Source organism: Diadema antillarum, unplaced genomic scaffold, assembly GCF_040938485.1.
Source record: "Diadema antillarum isolate AM-2024a unplaced genomic scaffold, OU_Dant_1.0 seq00000687_RagTag, whole genome shotgun sequence".
Taxonomy (NCBI): domain Eukaryota; kingdom Metazoa; phylum Echinodermata; class Echinoidea; order Diadematoida; family Diadematidae; genus Diadema; species Diadema antillarum.
Genome location: NW_027271592.1, coordinates 1,067,612 through 1,092,900, shown reverse-complemented (window position 1 = coordinate 1,092,900; position 25,289 = coordinate 1,067,612). Strand labels below are relative to the sequence as shown.

At 38.2% G+C, this 25,289-nt stretch overlaps 1 protein-coding gene across 1 annotated transcript in view; it reads left to right on the top strand.

Annotated features, from left to right (window-relative positions):
* LOC139737247 (dystrophin-like) overlaps nucleotides 1-25,289 on the top strand; it is a 466,340-nt gene that overhangs the window by 108,841 nt on the left and 332,210 nt on the right. Inside the window, exon 3 of the mRNA XM_071647923.1 lies at nucleotides 22,252-22,313. Coding sequence (XP_071504024.1) covers nucleotides 22,252-22,313 — 62 coding nt within the window. The remainder of the gene's footprint in view (nucleotides 1-22,251; nucleotides 22,314-25,289) is intronic.

The window sequence follows — 25,289 nt, the reverse complement described above, 5'->3', positions numbered from 1 at the left end:
AGCATGCATTTCCCATAGACACCTGCCTGAGTATACTTGGGATTCATCCTCAACGGGTTACCATGTACCAAACCATACCTTTAATTTTTTTTTCAACAGATAGCTATTCTCTTTACAGCTAAACAAAATTGGCGGCATATTTATTACTTCTCATGGTCTTATGGTTGGACATCATAGGACATCTTATCAAAATTACCCATGGTGTTTACTGAATTGTCAAGAAACCTCCTGTTTTTGCAGGATGAACAGAATGTTTCGACTTTTCAAGTGAAAGGAAAATGTAGCCTGAAGAGACAACCATTCTATGAGAAATTCCCAAAACCACAGTAATGGATCAATATCATAGTTGATGAAAATCAGACAAGTGTTGAGGACAGTGTGTGTTTTTTTTTTAATGTCATGATGTTATTCTCGCTCAGCTATGCTACGGGGACCTTGAGAGAGCTGTGCTCGGCGGATGACGTCTTTGCTTGCGTAAAAGATGCTTCTCATGCTTTGTGCTGGAAATGTCACTAATTCCACAATATTCATTGTCACAGAAAAAAAAAAGGTTTCTTTTTATATAGAATGACTTTTAGATAGATACGTCAAAGAAATGTTCATACCCATCTCGGAGGAATCAACATGAACAGGAAGTCAGATCTCTTGTGAAAATTCTTGACGCTTTCAGAGTTTATTATCTTTTGCAGCTGTCCCTTCAAACCAGATGAGGAGTATTTTTATTTTTAGTGAAAAGATTGTCAATAGCCACATTGCCAATAGCCACATTGCCATGACAGCTATTTTTAGGTGACTATGCTGCTTTGCTATATCTCATTTCATTTGAAAATATCATCTGTGTAATATTTTTGGTCACTATCTGTTTTCTTGTAGGCGTAGATTCTCCTTTAAGATTAATATTGAAGGGATGAATGAAGCATCATTGCTTCCTTTCCTGAGTGTGGTCATCATTCAAGTCGTAATATAGATGTACAATGTACTTCAAAACTTGAATAACATAGCAAGTTGTGACAACCCTTCTATGAATGGTAGAAATCTGTATACTGAGTCTGCCTTCACAGTTTCTGATATTCAGCATAAACTGAACTTATGGCATACTTGTAAAAGTCAATTTTGTTTGATGTTTTTCATGTTGGGCAATTTCTGTGACCTTTGCATGTTTAGATTTGGCAGGAAGCAGTTCTAGTACAGTGCAATGATAATTCAGGAGTTTCTTAATAGGAAACAGAAGAAAATGAACAGGTTGAGAACTTGAAATTTACATTCTACATTTCCTTTGTCCAATGTGAAGGGAAATGCATCACTATCCAGATTACAATCTATAAAAGTAGTGAGAGTCTCTACCCATTAAAACAAACAAACAAACAAACAAACAAACAAACAAACAAACAAACAAACAAACAAACAAACAAACAAACAAACAAGGAAGCAAACAAGTAAACACAAACAAACACACACACACACACACAAAGAAACAACCAACCAGTAAGAACTTGTAGGGCACCTGTAATGTTGTAAAGTGCTACTTTGCAAGGAGCGGCGGAGAACATCCAGGGTACATCTTTTCGCGCTGTCAAAACTGCATCAGCGACTCGATCTGTCACTTGGGGGTCATTTGAATAATGAAGGTTGTCACGCCTGATTGACAACGTCCTAACAAGTGATCGCGGTAACGAGGGCGCTGCTGATGGGGAAGGGATGAGCCCACTAGAGGCAGGTTGGTGCTGTCCGTCATAAAGCGTTTTATGGATGTTGCGTCTCAATCACGTTGAAGTCAACTTCAACTTAGATGCAAAATTGGTCATCTGAATCTTCCCAAAAACTTGTAATCATGCAAGATTGTTTCTCAATATTTTCCAGGTCATTTCGACCTCCAGCTGAGAAGTTTTAGTACCATCTGTGTAACCTTGAGGCATTTTTTCCCCTTTGATGAACATATACCACATAGTATCAAGAGTAGAAGAAACCAATAGGGCGCTTGGTTGGTAGTCATTGTATGCTGTACATTGTTAATGCTAACATGTTTTTCGACTGACAAATCGTTTATCCAACAAGAAGTTCTGCCTGTTGTTGTTGTTGTTTTTTTTTCTTTTGCAAAGTTGAGTTTGAAAGTGTGTCATGGTAGAGAGTTTGGGTATATTGCATTGACTGTATTACCATGACAACTGAGTGCTGTATTGACATCACAGCAAAAAGGCTCTCTTTGCTTTTATGTGGACCCCAGGACATACTCTATACTCTGCAGGATTATACTTAGCAAAACCACTGTAAAGAGACCAATGTTATATTCATTTTGATATTGAGACAGTTGTACATGTACAGACTGTACATGCAGGTGACTGTTTCACCTAAATTTTACTTTGCATTTTCTATGTTTGTATAATTGTATCATTTTGTATGAAATTTTCATGAGAAATATGAAAACGAATTGAAATTCACATTGAAAATTTTTGAGAAAAATGAAAATGTATTGAAATTGCAATTGAAATTGGAATCATCACACTCACCACCAGCATCTTTACCATAATCATTATCATCATGGTCACTACCTATGTCCAAAGCATCAGGATTGTAGACAAAAAAACCACACAGTTCGATCACGTCTTGCCTATCTTTTTGTCATGAGCACCGTAGTCGAGACACTTATTCTTCAATTTTAGATGAGGATGTAAGCACAACACTTGTCCTCAGATGCAGATGGGAGTACCAATCCGGGCTTCTCCACAAGTTGACCTTGAGGGAGAAGCAGGTTGTGAAATTGAAATTGATGACCACCAACAGAATCTGAATCCCTCAGTGCAGATTTTGTCCTTCTGCAGACACGTAAGAAGACTAGCCTGTGAAATACAATGTAGTATTGTGTCCTCTTTGCAGGCATTTTCCAATATACTGGGTTGGTGAGGACAGTTGAATATTGTGCAGTGATACAACGAGGTTGAGATGGCTGTAACGTTGCATTGTGAAATATTCTGCACTAAAATTTGATGTTGTTGTTGGGACTCTTCTTCAGGATTCTTGACAGGCTGAGGTGTGTGTATGTGTGTGTATGTGTGTGTGTATGTGTGTGTTTGTTCCTGTCATGTGTTTACTGTAAAGCAAGATATTTTGGAGGCACGAAATTTTTTGTGAATTGAAACTGAAGGCCTTTTTCGCGGCATGAAATTTCGCGAATTGTCACTGGCATTCAATGCGTATATGGTGTAGACAAGAACTTTTGAATGATATACTTTTGTTTTGATTTCACAAATCTTGGGCTCTCGCGAAATTTGTGAAATTGAAATGCACGCAAACATTCTGTGTTTTATACAAGTGTATTATAGTGCGATGGTGTTCTGTGTTTTCTCAGTTCATCCGTGTGCCAAAGTATTTGAAGTCAACAACATATCATACATGTGGAATGTGTAGCAAGGCTCTGTGCATGACTGAACCCTACCTATGGGGCATGCTTCAAAATGTTCGATAATATTTACAGTTAAAAAATCAGATAACATCTCTAGTCTTTCAAGTCTTAGTGTATTTGACTTCAACTTGCTGGCCCCCTCATAGCCATGATTCAAGAATTTTTAACTCTTTGTCTATGGAGGAACCACATTTGCCATGTCTCAACTGTTGGGAGATTGGAAATTCGATTATATTAGGAGGCATTCGGTTAATCTATGGGTGCGTTCAAGCGCTCTCCTAAAGCGAACTGTACCGTACCGTACTCGCGCCAGAGGAGTGCTCGAACGCTCCTAAAGTGTACCGTACCATACTGTACCGAGCAAAAAGTGGACCACTTCCCGATGTGCTCCAAAAGCGTACCAAAAGCGTACCAAAAGTTCGCTGTGAAGCATGCGTGTATCATGCGTATCATACGTCACAATGCAAAAACATAATTCTCTTTGTTTGGGACAAGTGTAAGTAGTTCAAGCTCCAGGTGGATGACATTCTTGCTACAAAAATGCGTGACCTTTTCTAAAAATAACTTGTGAGGTACGTTTTCTTCACAGAGCGCTCGAACGCTCCAAAACTGGCACAGTTCGGTACGATACGCTTTGGTTCAGTTCGCTTTGGTTTGCTTTAGAGCGCTCGAACGCACCCTATATGATACTGTGATTGATGCACATTTTGAGATAGTTGTGTATCTAATTGTCTTTAATGATGGAAAGACAGTCCTGACTATTTGTACTGATGCAGATGATTGCAGGAAACTCATGAAAGTTCTTTTTTGGGGGTGGGGAGGGGGAAGGGGGAAGGTGGGGGGGGGATCAAACAAATGAAAGGGGTGGAAATCCACCTGCCCCAGCCATTCGGTGCTCTTTAAGGGAGGTGTGAAGAAGGGTCATTAGTGCCACGCCCGACTGAGCAGTCACTTTGGCACTCCACAGCACCACCAAGCCCATCCAAGCCATCTCATGCCAGCCCCGCATCATCGGAGTGCATCTTTCTCCATGCTCATCACGGATGCGGTCATGCGTGCTTGACGCCCCACGTCCCCGGTAATGCGCCGGCTTAGCTACCGATGCATTTCATCAAATAACCGCTCGATCATTTGGAGGCAGGTGGCAGCCATGCCGGCAGACGTATCGCCCGATATTTTTCACTTAAGTTCATTTTCGGTCAGAATAAAGGGATGGGGGAAAAAAAACCCAGCACCTTGGCAAAGGGAATACAAGATAAGAGGTATCAGAGAGAGAGAGAGGTAGAGATAGAGGCGGGATGAGATAGAGGCGGGAAGAAATAGATGGGGGGGGGGGGAGAAAACTGGAGAGGGTGAGAGAAATATACTAGTAGATTGATAGATCTGCATCTTGTGTTTATGTTAATGCAGCTAGGAAATGTTGTGAATCCTGTAAAAATAGTGTTTCCGTAAGTCCACTTCTGATGTTTATGATAAATGACTGACTGACTTTGGAATACAATTATAATGATATGTGCTTCTTCCACCTTTTACTCAAAGATATACCCACTATACATATATGTATTTTGTGGAGCATTGACCAAAAAAAAAAAAAAAAATCCCTGAAATTTTGTTAGCATGAGATAGAGAAGAGAGAGAGACATACTGAAAAGGGATATAAAATGGAGTATTGAAGATGGTATGTAGAAGAGCAGTATTACAGCGTTCATCAGAATGCTAGCAGATCATGCATATATCTTGATATTGACCGATTCTGTGAGGCGGTTTGTGTATTATCGGCAAGGGCAGCGCCATTACTGCAGTGTCCATGCCGACCCCCCCTCCCCTCCCCCACCCCTCTCACGCGCACGGAATGAAAAACTGATGCATGGTTGTTTTAGCCAATTGGCGTCTGGTACTGAGCGCACGAACGCTTGATTAGTGCGCGAAGCTTTGTTACAAGTGCGCGATAAACATGTTGCCCGGGGGTGGGGGAGAGGAGGGGGGGTCGGCTAAGACACCGCAAAATGAGCTCATGGCTGCGCCCTGTGCCACAAATTGTCTGCTGCCCTCAACGAACCCGAATCGGTCAATACTTGTACATGTCTGTATTTTTATATTTGACGATTTGTCTATGTTTTTACTTAAATGCCATATTGCCCTTTAAATTAGGGAATAAGAAGATAAGTGAGTAAAATATTATTTGTAAATTTCATGATTACAATTTGTACTTCACTCTGTTCATTGCACGGCATTGATAGGCTGTTTTGTAAAATACACTCAAATCCAGGAATATATTTTACTCCCAAGGACCTAGTAGAGACCTGCTCCATTTTGTCAGCTCTTTTTACCGTTAGATAGATTTCAATCCATGGGATTCAGCATTCAAGACTACTCACTTGTTGCTATGTTGGGCAAGTCTTGGGTGAGTTTTCTAGTTGTCAGGCACAACCGTTGTCATGAAACTTGGCATTTTATATATTTTCTAGATATATGATATGTTCATTATCCGGTCTATTGGCAGTTGGCAGTTCCTTGGAAAGGAAACATAACCTCTCTAATGAGGCATATGATGACGTTCAGCTATCATAGGATATCCGTTCCTCTCACCCTGCCCTTCCTCCCATGATCAGCTTACATCTTTGTCACTCCCTTTCAATTAGCGGCCACGGGGATATCACTGCCTCGAAAGTATCGCAGGGTGTGACATATGGAAGTGATAACTGATATTGGTGCATGTTTGTGTGTATGTGTGTGTGTGTGTGTCTGTCTCTGTGTGTGTTTTGGGTAGTAGACTGCAATTTATGTTTGTTTTTGGTAGTAGACTGCAATTTATGTGTGTTTGCTATTGTCTATAAGTTAAGGGTAACAGGCTGCAGTTTTTGTTGTTGTTTTGTTTGTTTCTTGTACCCACATGAAACTGCAGGATTATAATGTCTCTTCCCGAATGCGAAAACATATATTTTTGATTGTTCATAAAATGCAGCATAGAGTGATAAATTGGTCTGTGTCAGCATCAGTTACTATGTACATGACAACATTCTTATGTAGGTATCATTGACTTCAAATTTACAGACTTAAAAGTCTTAGTTGTGCAAAGAAGATTCACTTTGAACCTTAAGCACTTAGATGAAATTGCCAAAAAAAAGTGAAAAAAAAATACTTAAGTTGTTTTCTCTAACTGCTCACTCAGTGGACAATTGCGTGGGATCAGGAAATTCATGTTTATTTGCATGCTGCCTCACATTCATTTTAATTGAGGGAGTAGTAGGCGTTAGATTCCCAATGACCTCTCCCCCACATGTGCTAATGGTTGCCAATAAAACAAAATAGTCACTCTTCTGTGATGAGTTGACAACTTGCATCGTGGAATTTTGCCAAAAAAGAAAAGAAAAGAAAGAATCTCACATTTCATTTGACTTCGTGAAGGCATGTACTGTATGTATCCATTCAGCTGCTGTAAGTGTTCATGTCCACACCTACTGAAATGAAGGAACTGTGAGAGAAGTACTGTATGTGGTTTCTGTTGGCTTGGCACATATATTGGCTCGGGATATATACATTGAATGCAAGATGGCTTGGGCATACCGATTGAAGAAATGTGGTAAATATTATGCCATACTTTATTTCGTGCTTTTCCCTTTATTCCTTTTTATGGTCAATTTTAGTTGCATTCTTTTATTGTGTTTTTGATGAAAATGTCGGTCTGTGGTTGTTAGCATTGTAAATCTAGGCCTACGTGGACTTTAAAGAGTGAATGTTTGTAGGACAGAAGAAAATATTCGTAGAAAGAGATTGGTATGGACTACCTGTAGTTTTGTATAGTACAATGTTGGAAAGACTGAACATATACAGTGTACATGTATATGACACAGGAGTAAAATATGTATACAGAATGTTCCATCTTATGAGTGTGAGATGATATCGAGGAAGGTTGTGAGTCCAGGGTCATGGGATTCCTGAACATGATCTTTACTGAGCAGTCATTGTATACATGTATGGCTTGCCTTTCACTGCCTGTGGTGCTGATGATGTAAGACTGTGCTGCTATGCTGCTTTATGCATGGTAATCAATCAAACGCAAACCAGGGAAGACTGATGTCTATGTAAGACTATTGAATGATTGATACCTCAGACTATTAAATGATTTACTCAGAATTTAAGTCACAGTTTGAGTTCTACAACTGGCATGGTATGCAATAAACCTGTCCACTAGTGAACTCACATTTCATTTAAAAAGTGGTCATGATTGGTAAAGATAAGGCTTGCCTGAGGATTACCTGACATGGCACTAGACGATGCATGCGGAATTGGATTTTAAATCTCAAATGTAGAGTACATAATAATGTGGAAAAATGGTAATTTAGAGGCTAATAGCTTGACAAGGGAAGAACAATGGGAGATATAGCTACAATTGTACTTATTGCAGAGTAAATTACCCTATTCAGTAATTTTGTGGTAGACTGTGTAATCAACAAACTTTATCATGAAGAGTTCCTCTTTTTCAGTCTGTAGTACATGTAGTAAATCACCTTTATGAACAAGTGACAATTGTCTTAATTATGTAGTTGTGTAAGACTGTGGGCTTTACTCATTAGCATGAATATTGTGGTTTACATTGTGTGAAAAGGGTTGCAGCAAGACAGTTCGATGGAATAAAGTTGCTCTGGGAAAAATTTTTTGTGGCTTGTGCCAGGGTTGGCAGGTGCATGGCCATGGCTAGATTAGAGGAATTAAAAGTTTATTTGATGAAAATCAGTTTTGAAATTTCATTTAATTTCATTTCATTTATTAGGTTTCCACGCAAATCATACAGTGTTGTGTTTACAACATCCATCAATGACAATGTAAAGTAACACATAAATTATAAGTTCTTAAAGTCCAGTATATACAAATAGTATTTACATAGCACAAAATCAGTTGAATCAAATGGCTGAGATATCCAAAAACAACATACAAGTTTATTTGATGAAAATCAGTTTTGAAATTTCATTTAATTTCATTTCATTTATTAGGTTTCCACGCAAATCATACAGTGTTGTGTTTACAACATCCATCAATGACAATGTAAAGTAACACATAAATTATAAGTTCTTAAAGTCCAGTATATACAAATAGTATTTACATAGCACAAAATCAGTTGAATCAAATGGCTGAGATATCCAAAAACAACATACAACAAAGAGATCCTAATAAAAGGTGGGTCCTACCTTTTAATAGGATCGCTTTGTTTTGGATATCTCAGCCATCTCAAAGCCAATTTTCATCAAATAAAAACATATTCTCTTTCATATTTCATAAAGAGTTTCTCATTATCTCATGAAAATAATCCTCAAAAAACATTGGAAACCTGAAGCCTCATCTCAACGGAAACTGTACTATCCCTTTAAGTTTTTTCTAAAATGCCATTACTTTGCAATTCTGTCATCGCAGTGTGTATGGAAAAGGTCAAACATCACAATTTTTGATGTTGTGACGTGTCTGGATTAGAATGAGCCTTTGGCAAAGGTGATAGTGTGGTGTGGATAAATTTCCCAAATTTGTGCTTCTCTCTTGTTGGTACATATCAAGCAAACAATATTGAAATCCTGCTGGTTTTTTTTTTCTCTGTGTCCCATCTTTTACTTTGTGAAAAAGATGGCTGAAGGCTGAAGCTTTTGTGTAGGAGTATTTTTTGGGGGTAGCAAATTGTATCGGCCTCAGTGGATGGCTCTTTGGAATGTGTGTGTTTGTCCAATGGAGCAAGGGCAGGAATTGTCATGGAAGGTAAACTGTTTGGTTGGATGTGTTTTGATTTCGACATTCCAGTCATCTTTAGGCCTCTATATCTTACACCAGTGGCATAGCATGTACAGACATATATATGCACATACACATTACAATGTTTCCATACAAATTGTAGATGTGTATTCCTTGTTTGTGTGCATTTTTTTTTTCAGTTTCACCATGTGATGGCTCAAGTTTTTTTTTTCTGTATTCCTTGTGTCACAAACCTTTCAGTTCCTCAAGAATTTGACTGCAGATAAATGCTACAACTGTAGCATAGCGTACATTGAGCCCTTTCACCTAGGCTAAGATCCTGTCTATTAAAACATGTCTAGAAATGACAAAATAATGACCGGAGCTTGACCCCAGGCACCCAATAGTGTGTGGACCCATCATGACGAATTGAATAATGGGATTTAAAAATTGTGCATTTTCTTCATGTGCCTTTCACATACAAACTGCTAAATATTGCAAGGGTTTCCCCCAAAAGATTTAAGATGAACTGATTTTTACATCATGATGCACATGGCGATAGTGAGTAATTTTTCCCCCCAGAATTTATGATTTGTGCAGGGAGTTGCAGGTAATGATTTTCAAAAATCGTTAACTTGGAATGTGTGTGAATGGACCTAATGAAGTGCATGACATTATTGTTAGGACACGTATGCTGTAGTTAAAAAACAAACAAACGAAAACAAACAAACAAACAACTGTTGAAAGGATTGTCTTTTGCAGTTAGCAGTCAGCAAGGAGAGTCGTTGCTGTGAGTACTCCCTTTAATCACATGTGTGTTTTACATGTAAATCTGTGATCATCAACAAGTTCTTATGTAGTGTCAACCCCCTCCTGGTACGACCAAGTTCAAAATCTGTACTTTAGTTCCATCTGCCTCTTGTATGGTGATGAAAATAGATAATACAATATTGGGTCAAATTACTTTTAGTATCATCTGTCAGTGCTGAGGACATATTCCCCTTTGTTTACATACATGGTATTATCAATGTATGTACAACATTTAGACTGTGGCCTTTAATCCTGTGACCATATGAATGTCTTTGAGATCCCATATGCCTATGATTTGTTTTGCACATCATGTAATTTTGTATGTGTCTGTATTGATAAATACACATTTAAGATCTGTCTAGGAGCTGTGTATGTGAGAAAGTTATCTTCATGCCTATTATTGTTGAGTTTTAAATATGTGATAATTGTTATAACAATTATTGTAATAATTCATAAAGGTGATTTACTTCATGTTGTACACACTGACAAAGAGGAACTCTTCACGATTAAGTTCCTGCAAGCTTGCTGCAATCTAGATACTGCATGTACCTTACACGGTTCCAAAGGCTAACAATTTGCCAATCAAAAGAATGCCTGAAAGATATTGTGCAAGTTTGCAAGGTTGCAACATGTTGCTGCAAGCTACATGTATGGCAGCTTGTGAGGAAGAGTTTGCAGCTTGTAGTGAGCTACCCAGTACTTTGAATTTGCTCTCTCCTGCTTTACAATGTGGTTACCTAATTTGCATTTTTAGAACTATAGCCTGCAATGTAGAATTAGCAAGAGACAAGTTTGTTGCGAGCTAGCCACAAAACTTGCCTAAAACTAGAAGCAAGCTTGCTGCAATCTTGCCACAAACTAGTGCAAATTTCTGTAGGGATGTGACCTTCACAAGCAGACCAACTCCAAACATCATTGACGTTGTAGGTTCATAAGTTTCCTACAATGTATGTACAGACAGTGTTGGGAGAGTGGACCTACTGTAGCATACAAAATCCTGTGAGATTAGCTGCATCCAGTCTGCTATGCGAGCGTTTAATCTGATCAAGTAGATCTGTCTACCCTTAGGGTAAGGTAACTCGAAGATTAACTATAGATAGTGAAATGGAATTAACCAGTAACAGAAAAAGAAGGGAAACTTCCATTTCTCACTGTTATTCAAGCATTTTTATTTGATATAGTGAGAAATGTTGTTCTAAGCTCAAATTTCATGTCTGCTATCCAGGCACCGAATTTCATCTTCAGACGAATTTGATGTAGAATACAAGATGAGATGGTTTGTAAGAGAGCGCTAACAAAATCACACATCATGTGGATATTATGCGATAAGCAGGCTACGCCATGTGTTTACAGATGATGCATCTATCAAAACAGGATGCCCAGATGCGTGATGCTACAGCAGCCAAGATGCTACCCGAGGGATGTGCATGTGTTTTCATCTTCTACCATCAGACTTGTTTTTACCTCACTCCCCCGTATTCTCTTTGATGTTTTTTTGGGGAGTCAGGAATCAGAGAAACGATCCCTCTAAACTGGCAAATCTGATGAGTAAAATGAGCCGATTTAAAGTATCAAAGAAGCAGAACATCAGGTGAAAAAAAAAATAATTGAAACTGTAACAAAATGATGCAAGCAGTAACCTATTCAAGAAGATTATTGTCTTGTAATATTCTTTATCTCCTCACTGCATTATACAATGTAATGCATGGTGGAATGCTTTTGGTTTCTACATGCTTCAAATCATTTCAGTTAATACCCTTTCTATGTATGATGCAAATTGCAATGTAGTGTTCTATCGGGTGCAATGTGAAGCGTCTCTCTCTCTACAAATGGTTATGCACACTGCCGCTAATGGCAATTGATCGAATTACACGTGAGGCAAAGGATTAGCACGCATCCTTCTTCACGCTGATATTTCGGTATCTTGACGAAAGCCGCTGCCTGTGTGCAAACACAGCTGAGATCTGGGACGATGTGGGTAGTGCCCCAACTCCTCTATTCAGCTTGTGTCTGCCGTGGAATTATGCAAGTCGTTCATCAACCTAGCTGTAGCTAGTGTGTCTCGACCACCACTGTGGCTCCAAGCTTTATTCTGACAGATGTGAAAATGATATGAAAATGATATTGGGGGTATTCTGCAGCAGTTAATGAATGGTCCAATATCTTTGATCTCACATGATATGCATTTTGATAGTGCTGTGCCCTAATGTCTTCAATGTACAATCGTACCATTGACAGGTGGTGTATACATATTTTGTGTACAAGTGGACATGTATTCATTTATGCTAGATGAATCGTACATTAAAAGATTGGTTCCAGCATAAATAAGGAGTATAGTAGTCTCTGTTTTTAAAACTGTTTATTGGCATTACAGCTCTCAGATCAAGTTTAGACATGTATAAATTGATAAAATCCATAAGACCAACCTCGTAAACAAACCTGTTGGGCCTCTCTGATTCTACAGGAGGCTCTCTGAATGATTAACAAGTTTTTGTGTCCCGGCTGAAGGATTATATTGTGGAAACCTTCCTGACTTGAGATTTGTTATTGCTTTAATATCGAGATGGATGAACTCATTTAAAGTACAGTATCTCCTTGATTGGTCTGTGAGTCTTGTGGAGTGTGATGTACTATGTGTGTGTACCGTAAAGTTCCGTGTATAAGACGCACCCGTGTATAAGACGCACCCCTAATTTCGGACCTAAAATTAAAAAAAAAAAAAAAAAAAGAAAATGTCCACGCAAATATTGCGTGTGTCATACATATTATTTCAGCTCAAAATTTCCCTAGAATGCAGCATGTATTTGCTCTATTTTTCGTTTCCTTGTATATTTTCTTTTAACGGTATTCATCGGACATCAACAAAATATGGAAGACGCAAAATGCAAGACTTGTCTCGGTACTCACTTGCTATTGTTTCGCCTTTCAATCGTGGTACATATGTCATGCATATCGTACTCATGAGTGTACAGTACGATCTTTGCTGCCATACATAGCAGAGGGTGTCTCGCATATTGACGTATGTCAGACTGGAAGGTTCATTACGAAAAATAAGAAAAACATCAACAAGTGTAGCAGAGGGATCATACGGCAAGACGTACGGTGCGTACGGTAATTACACTATGCACTGTTACCAGTAACATGTGTGTCTCTTGTACCATGCTTGTATGCACAGTGCTAGCCTTTTGCAAAAGGCAGCTCGCTATAATTTCAGCACACGCACACAGAGAGCAATGGACTTGCACACACAGCGCGCCCCATCAAGCGCGCTTCGATCCGATCGCTGTGTGCACACGAGTCCATTGCAAAAGCCTCTCTGCAGCTGCTGCCTTTGCCAAATGAGGCTTGCTAGCTAGCTAGCTAGCTACAGTGAAGCTATGCTATCCTAGCTGGCCTCGCACTCGTGAAATGAAGAGCAAACAACCGACATGGACATGCATGCATGCTTCACACATCGTTCATATTTACGGTGACATAGTGTCGATCCTACTCCATATTTTACAGCTTTTGTCTATGGCCATATTGATACTAGTACATTGATAAGTTTTACGGTATCGGTAATTTAGTAATGATACCTGTAGGCCTACATCGCGTATTCCAGCTACTAGGTTGGCTGTTGGTAGCTTGGTAGACTGACATCGGTAGCATACAGCAGTGCTGTTACAGCTGTTGTCTATGGCCAGATTGATACATCGTTACTGCACAAGGCCGATGTAAGTTTATCTCGTATTTGCAGCTTTTGTGTGTGTCCAGATTGAAAGATCGCTCTTTTATCCGTAAGTTTTAGTGATTGCTTACCTTCCAAACGTCGATGGGCATACATGGCCCCAAGTTGGCCTTATAAAATTGGGTGTACATGACGGATTTTTTTCCGTGATTCGACTGTACCCGTGTATACAACGCACCCCCGATTTTCAACGTTTTCCGACGAAAAAATAGTGCGTCTTATACACGGAACTTTACGGTACGTGTCGTCGCCTGCTCGGCAGAAGGGCCTTAGCATGAAATTTCACCCAAAAATCAAGTTTTTTTTTTTTTTTCATGACATGATTTGATGGAGTTTTGAAAGCTCTGTCATATAAAACAATCATCATTTGTGTGTGTGTGTGTGTGATTTTTTGAGCCCCAAGCCTTACGGCCTTTTTATGGCAGGCGACGATGTATATACAGTTGAACCTCTCTTATCCGGCCTCCCTTTATCCGGATCTCTCTATTATACGGACGCAATCTCGCCGTGATTTTTTTTAAATATAATTACGGGAGGAAAGGGGGATTCCCAACTCCTTGAGATCTCCTACACAAACACAATGAATTACATATACTTGATACATTTCTTAATAATTATTTAGGTAAATCATCCCAAGAATTTATAGAAGAAAATGATTTCATTCTTGCAAACACAAACCTCTATTTTGGGGTCTGTTACTGAGTGTAACAATGAAAAGGTTGCAGTATACACATTACTACATGTGGTACTACAATGGGCTACATCAGTACATGTGTATGTATATGTACATGTATAAAGCATTGAGTCTCCAGTATCCGGCCAAATCCCTTATCCGGATGAGCCCCGGTCTCGACTTGTCCGGATACGAGAGGTTCAACTGTATACAGTGTGAAAGATGACAGCTCTGAATGAATGCTACAGGAATCTGTGCTAAATTCTGTAAAAGTGGATATTTTCACATTATGAGTAATTTTTCGTGCTCGGCTGGGTAAGACGAATTCACTGTGTTTTGAATTCTGCAGAATTAAGACACTACATGCTGGAACCATGGACCTACGTATGGCATGCAAAAATAATTGCGTGATTTTATTTTCGCGATAGCTTTCGCGCAAATTTCCACACCACGAAAATTTCCACTTTAAAAGTATAGGCCTATAGCCATGTTTCTGAGGGGACATGTGTAGAGATAATGATAATTTGACTTCTGTGCACTGGTTTCATGTTGTGTATATGTTTCTCGAATGTTACAAATGAAAGAGCTCTGCACACTTACATATAAGTGTGGACATCGAAGTTTTAAATAAATGAATTGTCTTTTTAAGTTGAATGATGGTATGCATGTATTCATATATATCCTCCTGGGTTGCAGTGATTAATGTTTATTCTGCAGACTTCAGTATCAGCCAAAGCCACCCTGGAGTATATAAGAAATAGAGTAAATTTAGACAGAGGGAGAAGGAAGGAGGGGGAGAGAAAGCATCAGAAATCATTTGAGCTGGACTCCCCATTCATACTGTGATCTGAGGAGATGTGAAGATAGTCTTAGATGTCAGACCATGCTAATATTTTGAAGTTGTTGACAAATGCTCTATGAAAATGACACAATTGAAGAGTGCATTTTTCAAATTATAGTATTATCCATAATTTTCAACATATTCTCTAAAGAAACTTTAAAAAAACCCACAAGAATTTGAACATGTACATATTTATAAGCCACTTCTGATTGCGTTTTTTTTTTTCAAATTAACTTTGAAAATGTTATTTCCCCGGTCATGGTCTGTGATGTTCTTTAAGTTACTGCCATATGATTGAGAAAGCTGCAATTAATCTTTTTAAGTTATTTTACTCTGTGGACTGTTGATGAGCAAATACACTGTGTTCTGCACAAGAAACATCCAGTCATCAGCAATGTAGGGAGTTTCATTGTACTGTAGGAGAAAAGATTCTGACTTTTAACTTCTCGTTGAAAATCCTGAAAAAGCCCACATGAGTTGCTCCCTTTTCACTCCAGGTGATGTCAAACAAAGTCATGTCAACATCTGCTCCACTGCGATATATATTTCAGCCTCCCCACTACACCTGGCTTTGAAAGGTGGGGGTGGGGGAGGTTGGAGGAATCTTCAATCGCATTACCGGTACAATGTGAATGGCAATGGTGTTTGAGAAGTTGACTGATTAAACTATTGGTCCCCTCTTGAGTTGCCGTGACGATGAAGAAGCATGGAGGAAAATAAGAGAGTAATGGAGAGGGATAGAAAGAGATTTGGGAGGGGGGGGGGGGAGGAGGAAGTGGTAAAGCCGAAGTGCAAACAGGTCTGGGAAGATTTTGAGCTAAGAATAGGCATGATCCCTAACATGCAATTCTGTGTTGGTCATTGAACTCCTCCTCTTGCATCCAGAGAGAAAGACAAGTTCCATTCAAACATGCAGGAAAGGCATGAGTTTATGTGTTGCCAGTGGAGGTTTGTGAGCTCTTTTCTACAATGCAAAAGTTGTTGCTTGATCAAGCATATCAAGATTTATTTTTTTTTTGTGTAATTAAACAGAGTGAGCAGAGTCTTCATGTTGAAATATTTATGTTAGATTTATCCCCCCCCCCTCAGAAAAAACAAACAACTAAAGAAAAGAAAAGAAAAAGAAAGAACAAATGAAATTAGCATTGTTTCATTTTAAAAACACCCTTAATTCTAAACTTTTTTTTGGTCAACATTCCTTCAGTCTAATCATGAGTATCATGCAGAAAAAAATTCTCAATATTCTTTTGTCATCTAATAAGTTTTGTTCAAATTATATTCATGTGGTGGAACAAATTCTAACTAATTTGATGGGTTCAGAAACCTGGATGTATATTTTGAGTAGGTAATTCTTTAAAGCTTGTCTACTGTCAGTGTGCCCATCCATAAACATTGATCTGTGCCCAGGTTAGATAGCGGTATCTGTCATCATATCTTGGGAAGCTTGGTTGCATAACTTTAGTACCTTCTTATCTGTTAGGAGTAGTGTTGGCACAGATACCATGATGGAACTTTGATCATGGGCGAGTAGGGCGGAGAGAAAGGCCTGTTCACACACACACACACACACACATGAATTATAATGATGGTTTACAATAATCAATGTTTGAAAAGTGATGCAAAAATGCATAATTCTTGTGTTTTCGACATACACAGTTGCCAAAATTATTCTACATTGTTTATATCAAAGCCCTTGCAATTACTTACCTTCTGCATCTCCTATTGCCAGCATGAAAAGAAAAAGAAAAAGAAAAAGAAAAAGAAAAAGAAAAAGAAAAGCACTTTACGAAATTGTTTCTAATCCCATGTTCCAACTTTTTGCAATAAGTATGGGATGAGTGTATGGGTCCACTTTTCTATCATGTTTATATCTCTGAACTTTGAAATGCCCCTCTTTCAGCTGAGTGTTTTTTTTTTGTCATGGAAGAATGGTGGCAAAAATGTATATTTTTGCGGACAGATCCAAAAAGCAACAATTCTTATGTGAATAATCCTTGTGTGAAAGAGAGAGCGAGAGTTAGAAAGAGAGAAATATAGAGGAAGAGATAGAGAAAGAGATAGAAAGAGAGAGGAGAGAGAGAGAATGTTAAGATAGTAAGATGCTTTCATGACCTGCTCACTTCTTCTGCATTTTAGTATCTCAAAGCCTAGCATTTATCAAAGTTCAGGGTTATTTACAGGGAAACTCATGGTCTTAATGGGATGGTATAGTACTGGTCGAGGTGAGGATTCTGCTTTGTAACGTTTTGCAAAATATTTAGAAACCATTCTATGAAATGTTAGAGAGCATACAATTCTATTCAAAAGGGGAGTTGAAAGTTTACTTGATGAAAATCGCTTTTAAAATGACCGAGATATCCAAAAACAAGGTATAAAAAAACAAAGAGATCCTAATAGAAGTCCTGCCCTGCTGCTTTTTAGTAGTATTGCTTTTTTGGATACCTCCACCATTTCAAGACCAATTTTCATCAAATAAGCTGAATTCCTCTAGGAATTGAACGTAAGAGGTTTCTCATTATCTCACAAACACACACCCTGTACACACACACAAAAAAGGAGAAAACCTGTAGCCCCATCTAAACCAGCACTGTACCATCCCTTTAAAGTATGGTATGCGCTCTTGGAATCCACTACTTTCGCATCATAGTGCTACCAGGGTGACATTTTCAGGCCCATTAGAGGCATTTATATTACACTTGCTTGGGAATTTGATTTTTAGAAAATTTACAAACTTAATGTTAGAGGTATCACTACAGCATGTACTCTTAACTTCCAGGAAACCCCCTACTTGACATGCCATCACGAAGGAACATCATGCAAGTTTTACTGGCTTTGTTATTTTTCAATGTCTATTTTTGAAAAAAAAAATATATATATATGAAGAGTTTGTTCGCAAAAACCGATAAGTCCATTTTTAAAGATTTTGAAGTACGGTCTCTATCATAAAGTACAAAATAATACCCTTTAAAGGATATATTGGTCACCTGTATAAAGATATATTTTTGGAGTTATGGTCAAAAGAAGCAAAAAATGTCCTTTTATTCTCTTTATTTTTCTTGACCTTTAATCGCAAATATCTCCATTTGGCAAATATGGACTTATCGGTTTTTGCGAACAAACTCTTCATATCTCCTGTTACCCCCTCCCCCTAAAAAAACAAAAACAAAACAACAACAACAACACATCAATAACAACACACCAAAAAGTAAGCTGATGGTGTGAAAACTGAATGAATCCTTTAGGCCTATATTTTGCTGATGGCATTGATTTGTAGCTAATATTGCATCATTTCATATAGCAGCCAACTGGTATTCTTAAAAAAAAAAAGACATTTAGTAGAATGTCAGTAATAAGAAAATGTATGCTTTTGAGATGACTTTTTTTCTGAAATCTGATTTAGCAAAGCTAATTTGTACAACATTTTTTTCCATTTTGAATAAGAATATGATTTTTTTTTTGTCTTTAAGCTATATAATGTATCATGTGTCAGTATGATTTTTTTTTTTTTGCCTTCAATCTATATGATATATCATGTATTAGTATTTTGTTTTATTTTGTCTTGTTTGATCTGCAGAGTTAGCAGCCCTGTTTTGGGGGGCTGATGGAGTGGTAGCATTGTACATGCATGCAATGTGGATGTAATACGTGAATTGAACTTTAGAAAAGTCAGATAATGTTTGTATGATGATTATTGTCCAGCAACCACTGGAAACCCGTGGAGATGAAGTCACCAATTTGATGGCTTGGACACACAATCCAAAGCGATAAGTAAACTGCAAATGTAAACTTCAGAAGATTAGAGTAATCATGAATACAAGTGTGATGCAGAGGAAACCTGTTTACACCTCTTAGAAAAACTGAGGTTTGTTCACAAATGAAAATTAAACAGACAACTGCACTATTAGCACATAGGATCTCCACTTCATTTTTAAATGAAATGTCCATGATTTGCCTCTCAAGTACAAAAAATAGTTGTAACTTGTTAGAAGACTTCATTGTCTTGTAAGAGGCTATCCTCACTTTGAATTTCTCATCTATGCTGCGCAGACCTCAGAGGCTGATATTCAGTGATTTTCAGTGAAACCATGACCTTTGTTTATTTTCATAGAACTCTTGAACACCAAGCAAAGCTTTGGGAAACTATGGTGAAATAGTTGAATGAATGAATGAATGAATGAATGAATGAATGAATGAATGAATGAATGAATGAGTATATGAGTGTGAATGTGTTAGTGTGAATATGTGAGTGAGTGTGTGAGTGTGTGAGTGAATTAATAAATGAATGACTTTATAAAGTGACTAAAATCACATAATTGATTTTTTTTTTAATGAATAAACATGAATTGATAGATAAGTTAATGAGTGAACAAATGACTACATGATATCATGAGTACAAATGTATGGATGGATAAATGAGTAAAATAACTAATGATTTCTTATGAAATAAATGGTATTAATGAAAAATGAGTAAAGAAAATAGGATTCCATCAGAATTCAAACCCGAGACCTCAGGACTGCTAGACTGGTGCTCTTACTGTACCAATAAATAAATGAATAGATAAACAAATAAGAGCTGATCATATGATTGTGTAGTGTGTGCGACATTTTTAATGCTGTTTGAAGCTCTTTGGTTAAACCTTTTTAAGGTATTCATGTGATATCAAGTTTAAACTGAAAGTGGGAGCAGGGAAGGGGAATATCAATGAAAAATGAAACTTGTTTTTTGAACAGGGGCACAAAACAGGAGGTTCCTTCTGAATGAAATCCAAGTTGAATCCTGCAGACTATGACAAGACAGCCCAGGGGAGGTCTTAGCATGGGCTGATATCTGTGGATGATGCTTTTGAATGTGCTCATCGTAGAAACGTTCTTGGTTGGGTATGGCTAGAAATTGAATGCTCTTCACCGGGAAACAAACACCCTGATGTCTTTGAAGGCACGGTTAAGCAAGGTTGAACTGACAGCTGCAAACGGTGTGCTGGTCTCTCCTGGGCTCTGGTTTGGCTGTTTACAAACCATGTTGATTTCAGGAGATGTATGTTTCCCCATAAGAAATTTGTGATGGAGTTCTAACTGCCGCGGGGTCCATTTCATGAAGTCATCACATAAAAATCTTTACATAAATTTCAGAATGGCCAAAGTCGCTCGCATGTGGCTATATGAGACTTTCAAATCCATTGTATGAAGTCTCTCATAAGACTTTCATGAAACGGACCCCTTAGGATTAGAAGGCATGGCAGTTTGCCAGGACATAGTATATTCCACCAACCCTCTTTCTTTATTTGGAATCATATCATGTAGACAGCTAGGGTTGCCGGGGTAGAATGCACAATGTTGATCCTTGGGCAGCGACTGTTAGTATGATACACCACTTGCATACTCAGCCCCCATGTTTTGTTACGCATGCAGATTGAGAAATATTTTCCATAGTTTTGGATCAAGAAAACATCCGGAGACCCTTGAGAACCTTTGGGGAACCTTTGAACCCCAGACTTTGAGTTTTAGCCCTCTATCCTGGCAACTTTCTCTCTCTGCATCCCCCCCCCCCTTTCCTGACTTTCTTTCATTCGCCCTCCGTTGTGTTTAGTGTAAAGTTGGCTTCTTTTATGTGAGGCAAGGCAGAGGTGAAAAAGGGGATTACTGTGGCACCCCTCAAAAAACTGTGATTATCCCTTTAATGAATGCCATCGCACCAGTCCCAGATTTACAGTTCTAAGGGGATTTTCGTTGCTGTTGTAGTTGAGGGCATTGAGGTGAGAACTGCAAGCAGTCAAATTACGACCGAAAATCTGACGATGTGAGACGTTGACGACCAACAGATGGTCAAGCGTGAAGAAGTGGACACAGTGTTTGCGCTGAAGTCCTTCGCTGCCCAGTGATCGGAATTTGGTTCTATTTTTTTCTCGGCATGCCCTACTGGGCGACATTTGGGATGCCAGGGTGGTTCGTCTACTATCTAGACTATGGATACATGTGTATTTCGTACATTTGCTGAGCACTGTGCATTGAGCATTTTTAAACATGTAGGTGTGATGTTTGAACATGTGTTGGTTTGATGTTTGCACATATGTTGGTTTTACCACATTTTTTTTCTTTTTTACAACATAATTCTTGGAGTAGAAAATCTTTTCTTTTTTTTTGGATTTCATATCATTCTCATGACAAATGGAACATGTGTACCAGTGGAGGTGTGTGGTGTGATATCATGTGTAGGAGGATTTGGCATTAAAAAGGACAAGGATCTACAGTTGAACCTCTGGTATCCGGACAAGTCGGGACCGGGGCTCATCCGGATAAGGGATTTGGCCGGATATGGGAGACTCAATGCTTTATACATGTACATATACATACACATGTACTGATGTAGCCGATTGTAGTACCACATGTAGTAATGTGTATACTGCAACCTTTTCATTGTTACACTCAGTAACAGACCCCAAAATAGAGGTTCGTGTTTGCAAGAATGAAATCATTTTCTTTTATAAATTCTTGGGATGATTTACCTAAAAATGTATCAAGTAGGTCCTATATGTTCATTGTGTTTGTGTAGGAGATCTCAAGGAGTTGGGAATCCCCCCTTTCCTCCCGTAATTATTAAAAAAATCACGGCGAGATTGCGTCCGTATAATAGAGAGATCCGGATAAAGGGAGGCCGGATAAGAGAGGTTCAACTGTATTTGCTTAGGATTTTGTAGGTAAACGGAGCAAAGCACCTGTATGAACCAATGCAAGTTCTATTGCAACTAGTGTATCCATATATCCACAATGCAGTATCAAGTGACTTGAGAAAAGTGACAGAGAATGTGGAATTCATTATGGAGGTGCATGTAATGGTCATTTGTAACAGATTGTGAATAACTTTGCATATGTTCAGCTCAATTCTACAGTGAACAGAGCTTCATACCGGTAATCTCTGTAACATTTATTGTAGATATAACTTGAAAGTTGTGAGTTCGGTTAGTGTCTCAAAATTGAATTGAGCTGTAGCAGAAATTGAAATGTACTCAAGCCTTACTGTGCAGCATGTTATTGGCAACAAATCGTCTAAATGTTCTTGCTATTTTTTCTTTTCTTTCTAACAGATGAGAGAGGCGACATACAGAAGAAGACATTTAGCAAGTGGGTGAATTCACAACTAGTGAAGGTGAGTCAAGAAAACCATCTTTAATTACCAAAAAGTTCTGTAAAACTAGAAACATTCGTGGCATGAAGCTTCTGCAAATTGGCATCAATTGCATTAAAGGCATTAGTTATCATTTGCAGATGAAACAAAAACCCAACTTTAGTGCTTCAAAATACTTCTAAAATGTGAGTTATGGATAGAAACCACCAAGGTAAAAATTTTGATTAGGATAATCAATGTTAAGTATTGTTGAATATGCAAAATGTGAACAAAAGTTATAATAGAAGTGTGTAGACTAAACCGTCTACAGTTACGGTTTAATGAGAAAAATAGTGATATCTCCTTACATTTCAGGTTTTATTGCAAAACTTTTATATGGTAGGATGTTTTGTGATACAACTGACCTACACATATGCATAAAATGTGATAACTCGAACATTTTTAAAATCACTGCTCCCAGTGGTAAGCTGTACCTTTAATTGCGGCATGAAACTTTCACAAACTGCCACTGGCATTTAATGCATCGTGTAGACGAAAACTTTTGAGTGCATTTTACTTTCGTGAATCTTGGCTCGTTGCGAAATTCATGAAAGCTTCATGCTTGTGAAAATGTCTTATTATGCAGTACTGGTAACGGTACATGTACTTCTAGAGCTTTTTTATAGCCCTTCCCAGGTTTCACGAAACTTTGTGAAGGTAAATTATACTTTGCTATCATGCTCCAGGGAGTATATTGTGTACTTAGTCTTGTATTCTTTGTGATACTGGCTTCAGGATGAAGTTCAAGCATGTTTTTATCATACTTGCAGATTTATGTTGTGTATATATTATGTATCATGCATGTATTGTGCAGGAAAAGTGTAAACTAATCTTGCATTCTTTGTACATGTCTACCTTCGGGTTCAGAACAAAGGAGCAGGGTTAGTTTTTATACTTGCAGATTTAATGGCGGAGTATCATACTTTCAGTGTACATGTACAGAGCACAGGAAGAATATGAGCCTGTCGTGGTCTCTGTATGTACTTTGGGATTCTGCTTTAAAGGGCAGCTTTTATTATACTTGCAGATTTAGTGTATATAATCATGCTTTCAGCGTGCATGTCGCTGATCTAGTTTTTATACACAAACCCGGGGTGGCAATGTTTATCCAGGGATGATTATGACACGGTGAAGCGCCGCCGCCGCCAAGCGCATTTGCTCTCAGCACTTGATGCATCTGGAATTCCCAACTACCGTTGTCCGACAAGGAGGAGGGAGAGTTCGATTCACTGCCGAACCGGAAGCCACAGCAGTCGCGATTGAAATGCTGTCGAAAATCGCTCACGCCACAACCAGCGCATGGACATTGTGATGAGTTGCATGTACACGCACTCGCGAAACTCCTGGTTGGGGACTGCTAATGCCGGACTTGTTTTATTGATGTAATTGTGTTATCTCTTGTGCATCAGTTTGTGCATGAATGTTCGTCTCACATGAAGATGATGACAAGTAAGGTTTGATTAAAAAAAAAAAAAAAAGAGTCAGGGAGAAAGAGGATAGGGTATGGGAGCTGTAAGGAGCAAAGGATAAAAGAGAGACATTTTCAGTGTGAGCAAAAAGTGGACATAATGTCTGGAAAACACACGAAGAGGCTTCCACCCTGATGCAGTCCTTTGTTGCTAGGTGATTTCTGTTAAAGGGATAATACAGTATTGGTGGAAATGAAAATTGGGCTTTAACTTTTTTGCGAGATACCAAGAAAGCACTTATGAAATAGTACAGAGCATATCATTTTAAGAGGAATTCAAAGTTTATTTGATGAAAATCGGGTTTGGAATAGCTGAAACATCCAAAAACAAAGTAAAACAAAACGACCGTAATAAAATGTGGGTCCCACAATTTATGAGGATCGTTCTGTTTTGGATATTTCAGCCATTTCAAAATCAATTTTCATCAAATAAACGTTGAAATCCTCATAGAATTACATGCTTTTTCATATTTCACAAGAGGTTTCTCACTATCTCCCACCAAAATGATAAAAACCTGAAGTTAAGTCTTAACCAAAACTATACGATCCCTTTAAGGAGGGTATCTTTCTTTCATGTCTGCGACATCCTAACTGGGGCCTTAATCATTACTTCCCTGGCCGCAAACCAGGAATAACACACTATGGCATAGTGGGAGGACCCGAGTTCGATTCCTACCCAGTGCTTACGTCCTTGAACAAAATGTTTTACCCACCATGTCCCTCTCTACCCAGGTGTATAAATGGGTACCTAGCAACGCTGGGGTAATAATAATGGCAGGGCCCTCTGGTAGAACAGTGGTGCAACACTGAAGAGGCTACCCTGGATAGATAAGACCGTTAATATTATTCTTATTATTATTATAAACCTCTGATTGTTGGGGATTGCAAAGATGAATACAGTCACAGGTCTTGATCATACACTGCAAGGGACTAGAAATTGATTCCATGTTTTCTTTAGCTCCTGTTTAGCTTTTATGCTTCATCTGTGAGAAGATATATCGAATGTGGACAAAGTGTTAACCTATATCTCAACGAGCATATTGAAATTTCTACCATGAACATATTATTATTATTATCATTATTATTATTATTATTATTATTATTATTATTATTATTATTATTATTATTATTATTATTATTGTCGTTGTTGTCATTGTCGTCGTCGTCATTATTATTATTATTATTATTGCACATTTTACATGAGAATGGCAATGATTTTAGTGTGTGATCAAAACATTTAGTCTGGCATCCTGACAATAAATAAAGCCTTAAATTGGAATGATACATAAATATATAATTAAGCGAATGCAGCAATATAAGTAGAACACATTAGAGCAGTTTGAGGATAATGGGGCAAGGAGTTGAAAAGTTATGAATTTTCAAACTTTTGATGCTTCCATTGCTGGATGAGAACTACATGTACTAGTTTCTGATGTCAGAGAAGGATAGAAGAATATAGAGAGAATTCTGCAATTTTTCCTTATAAAATA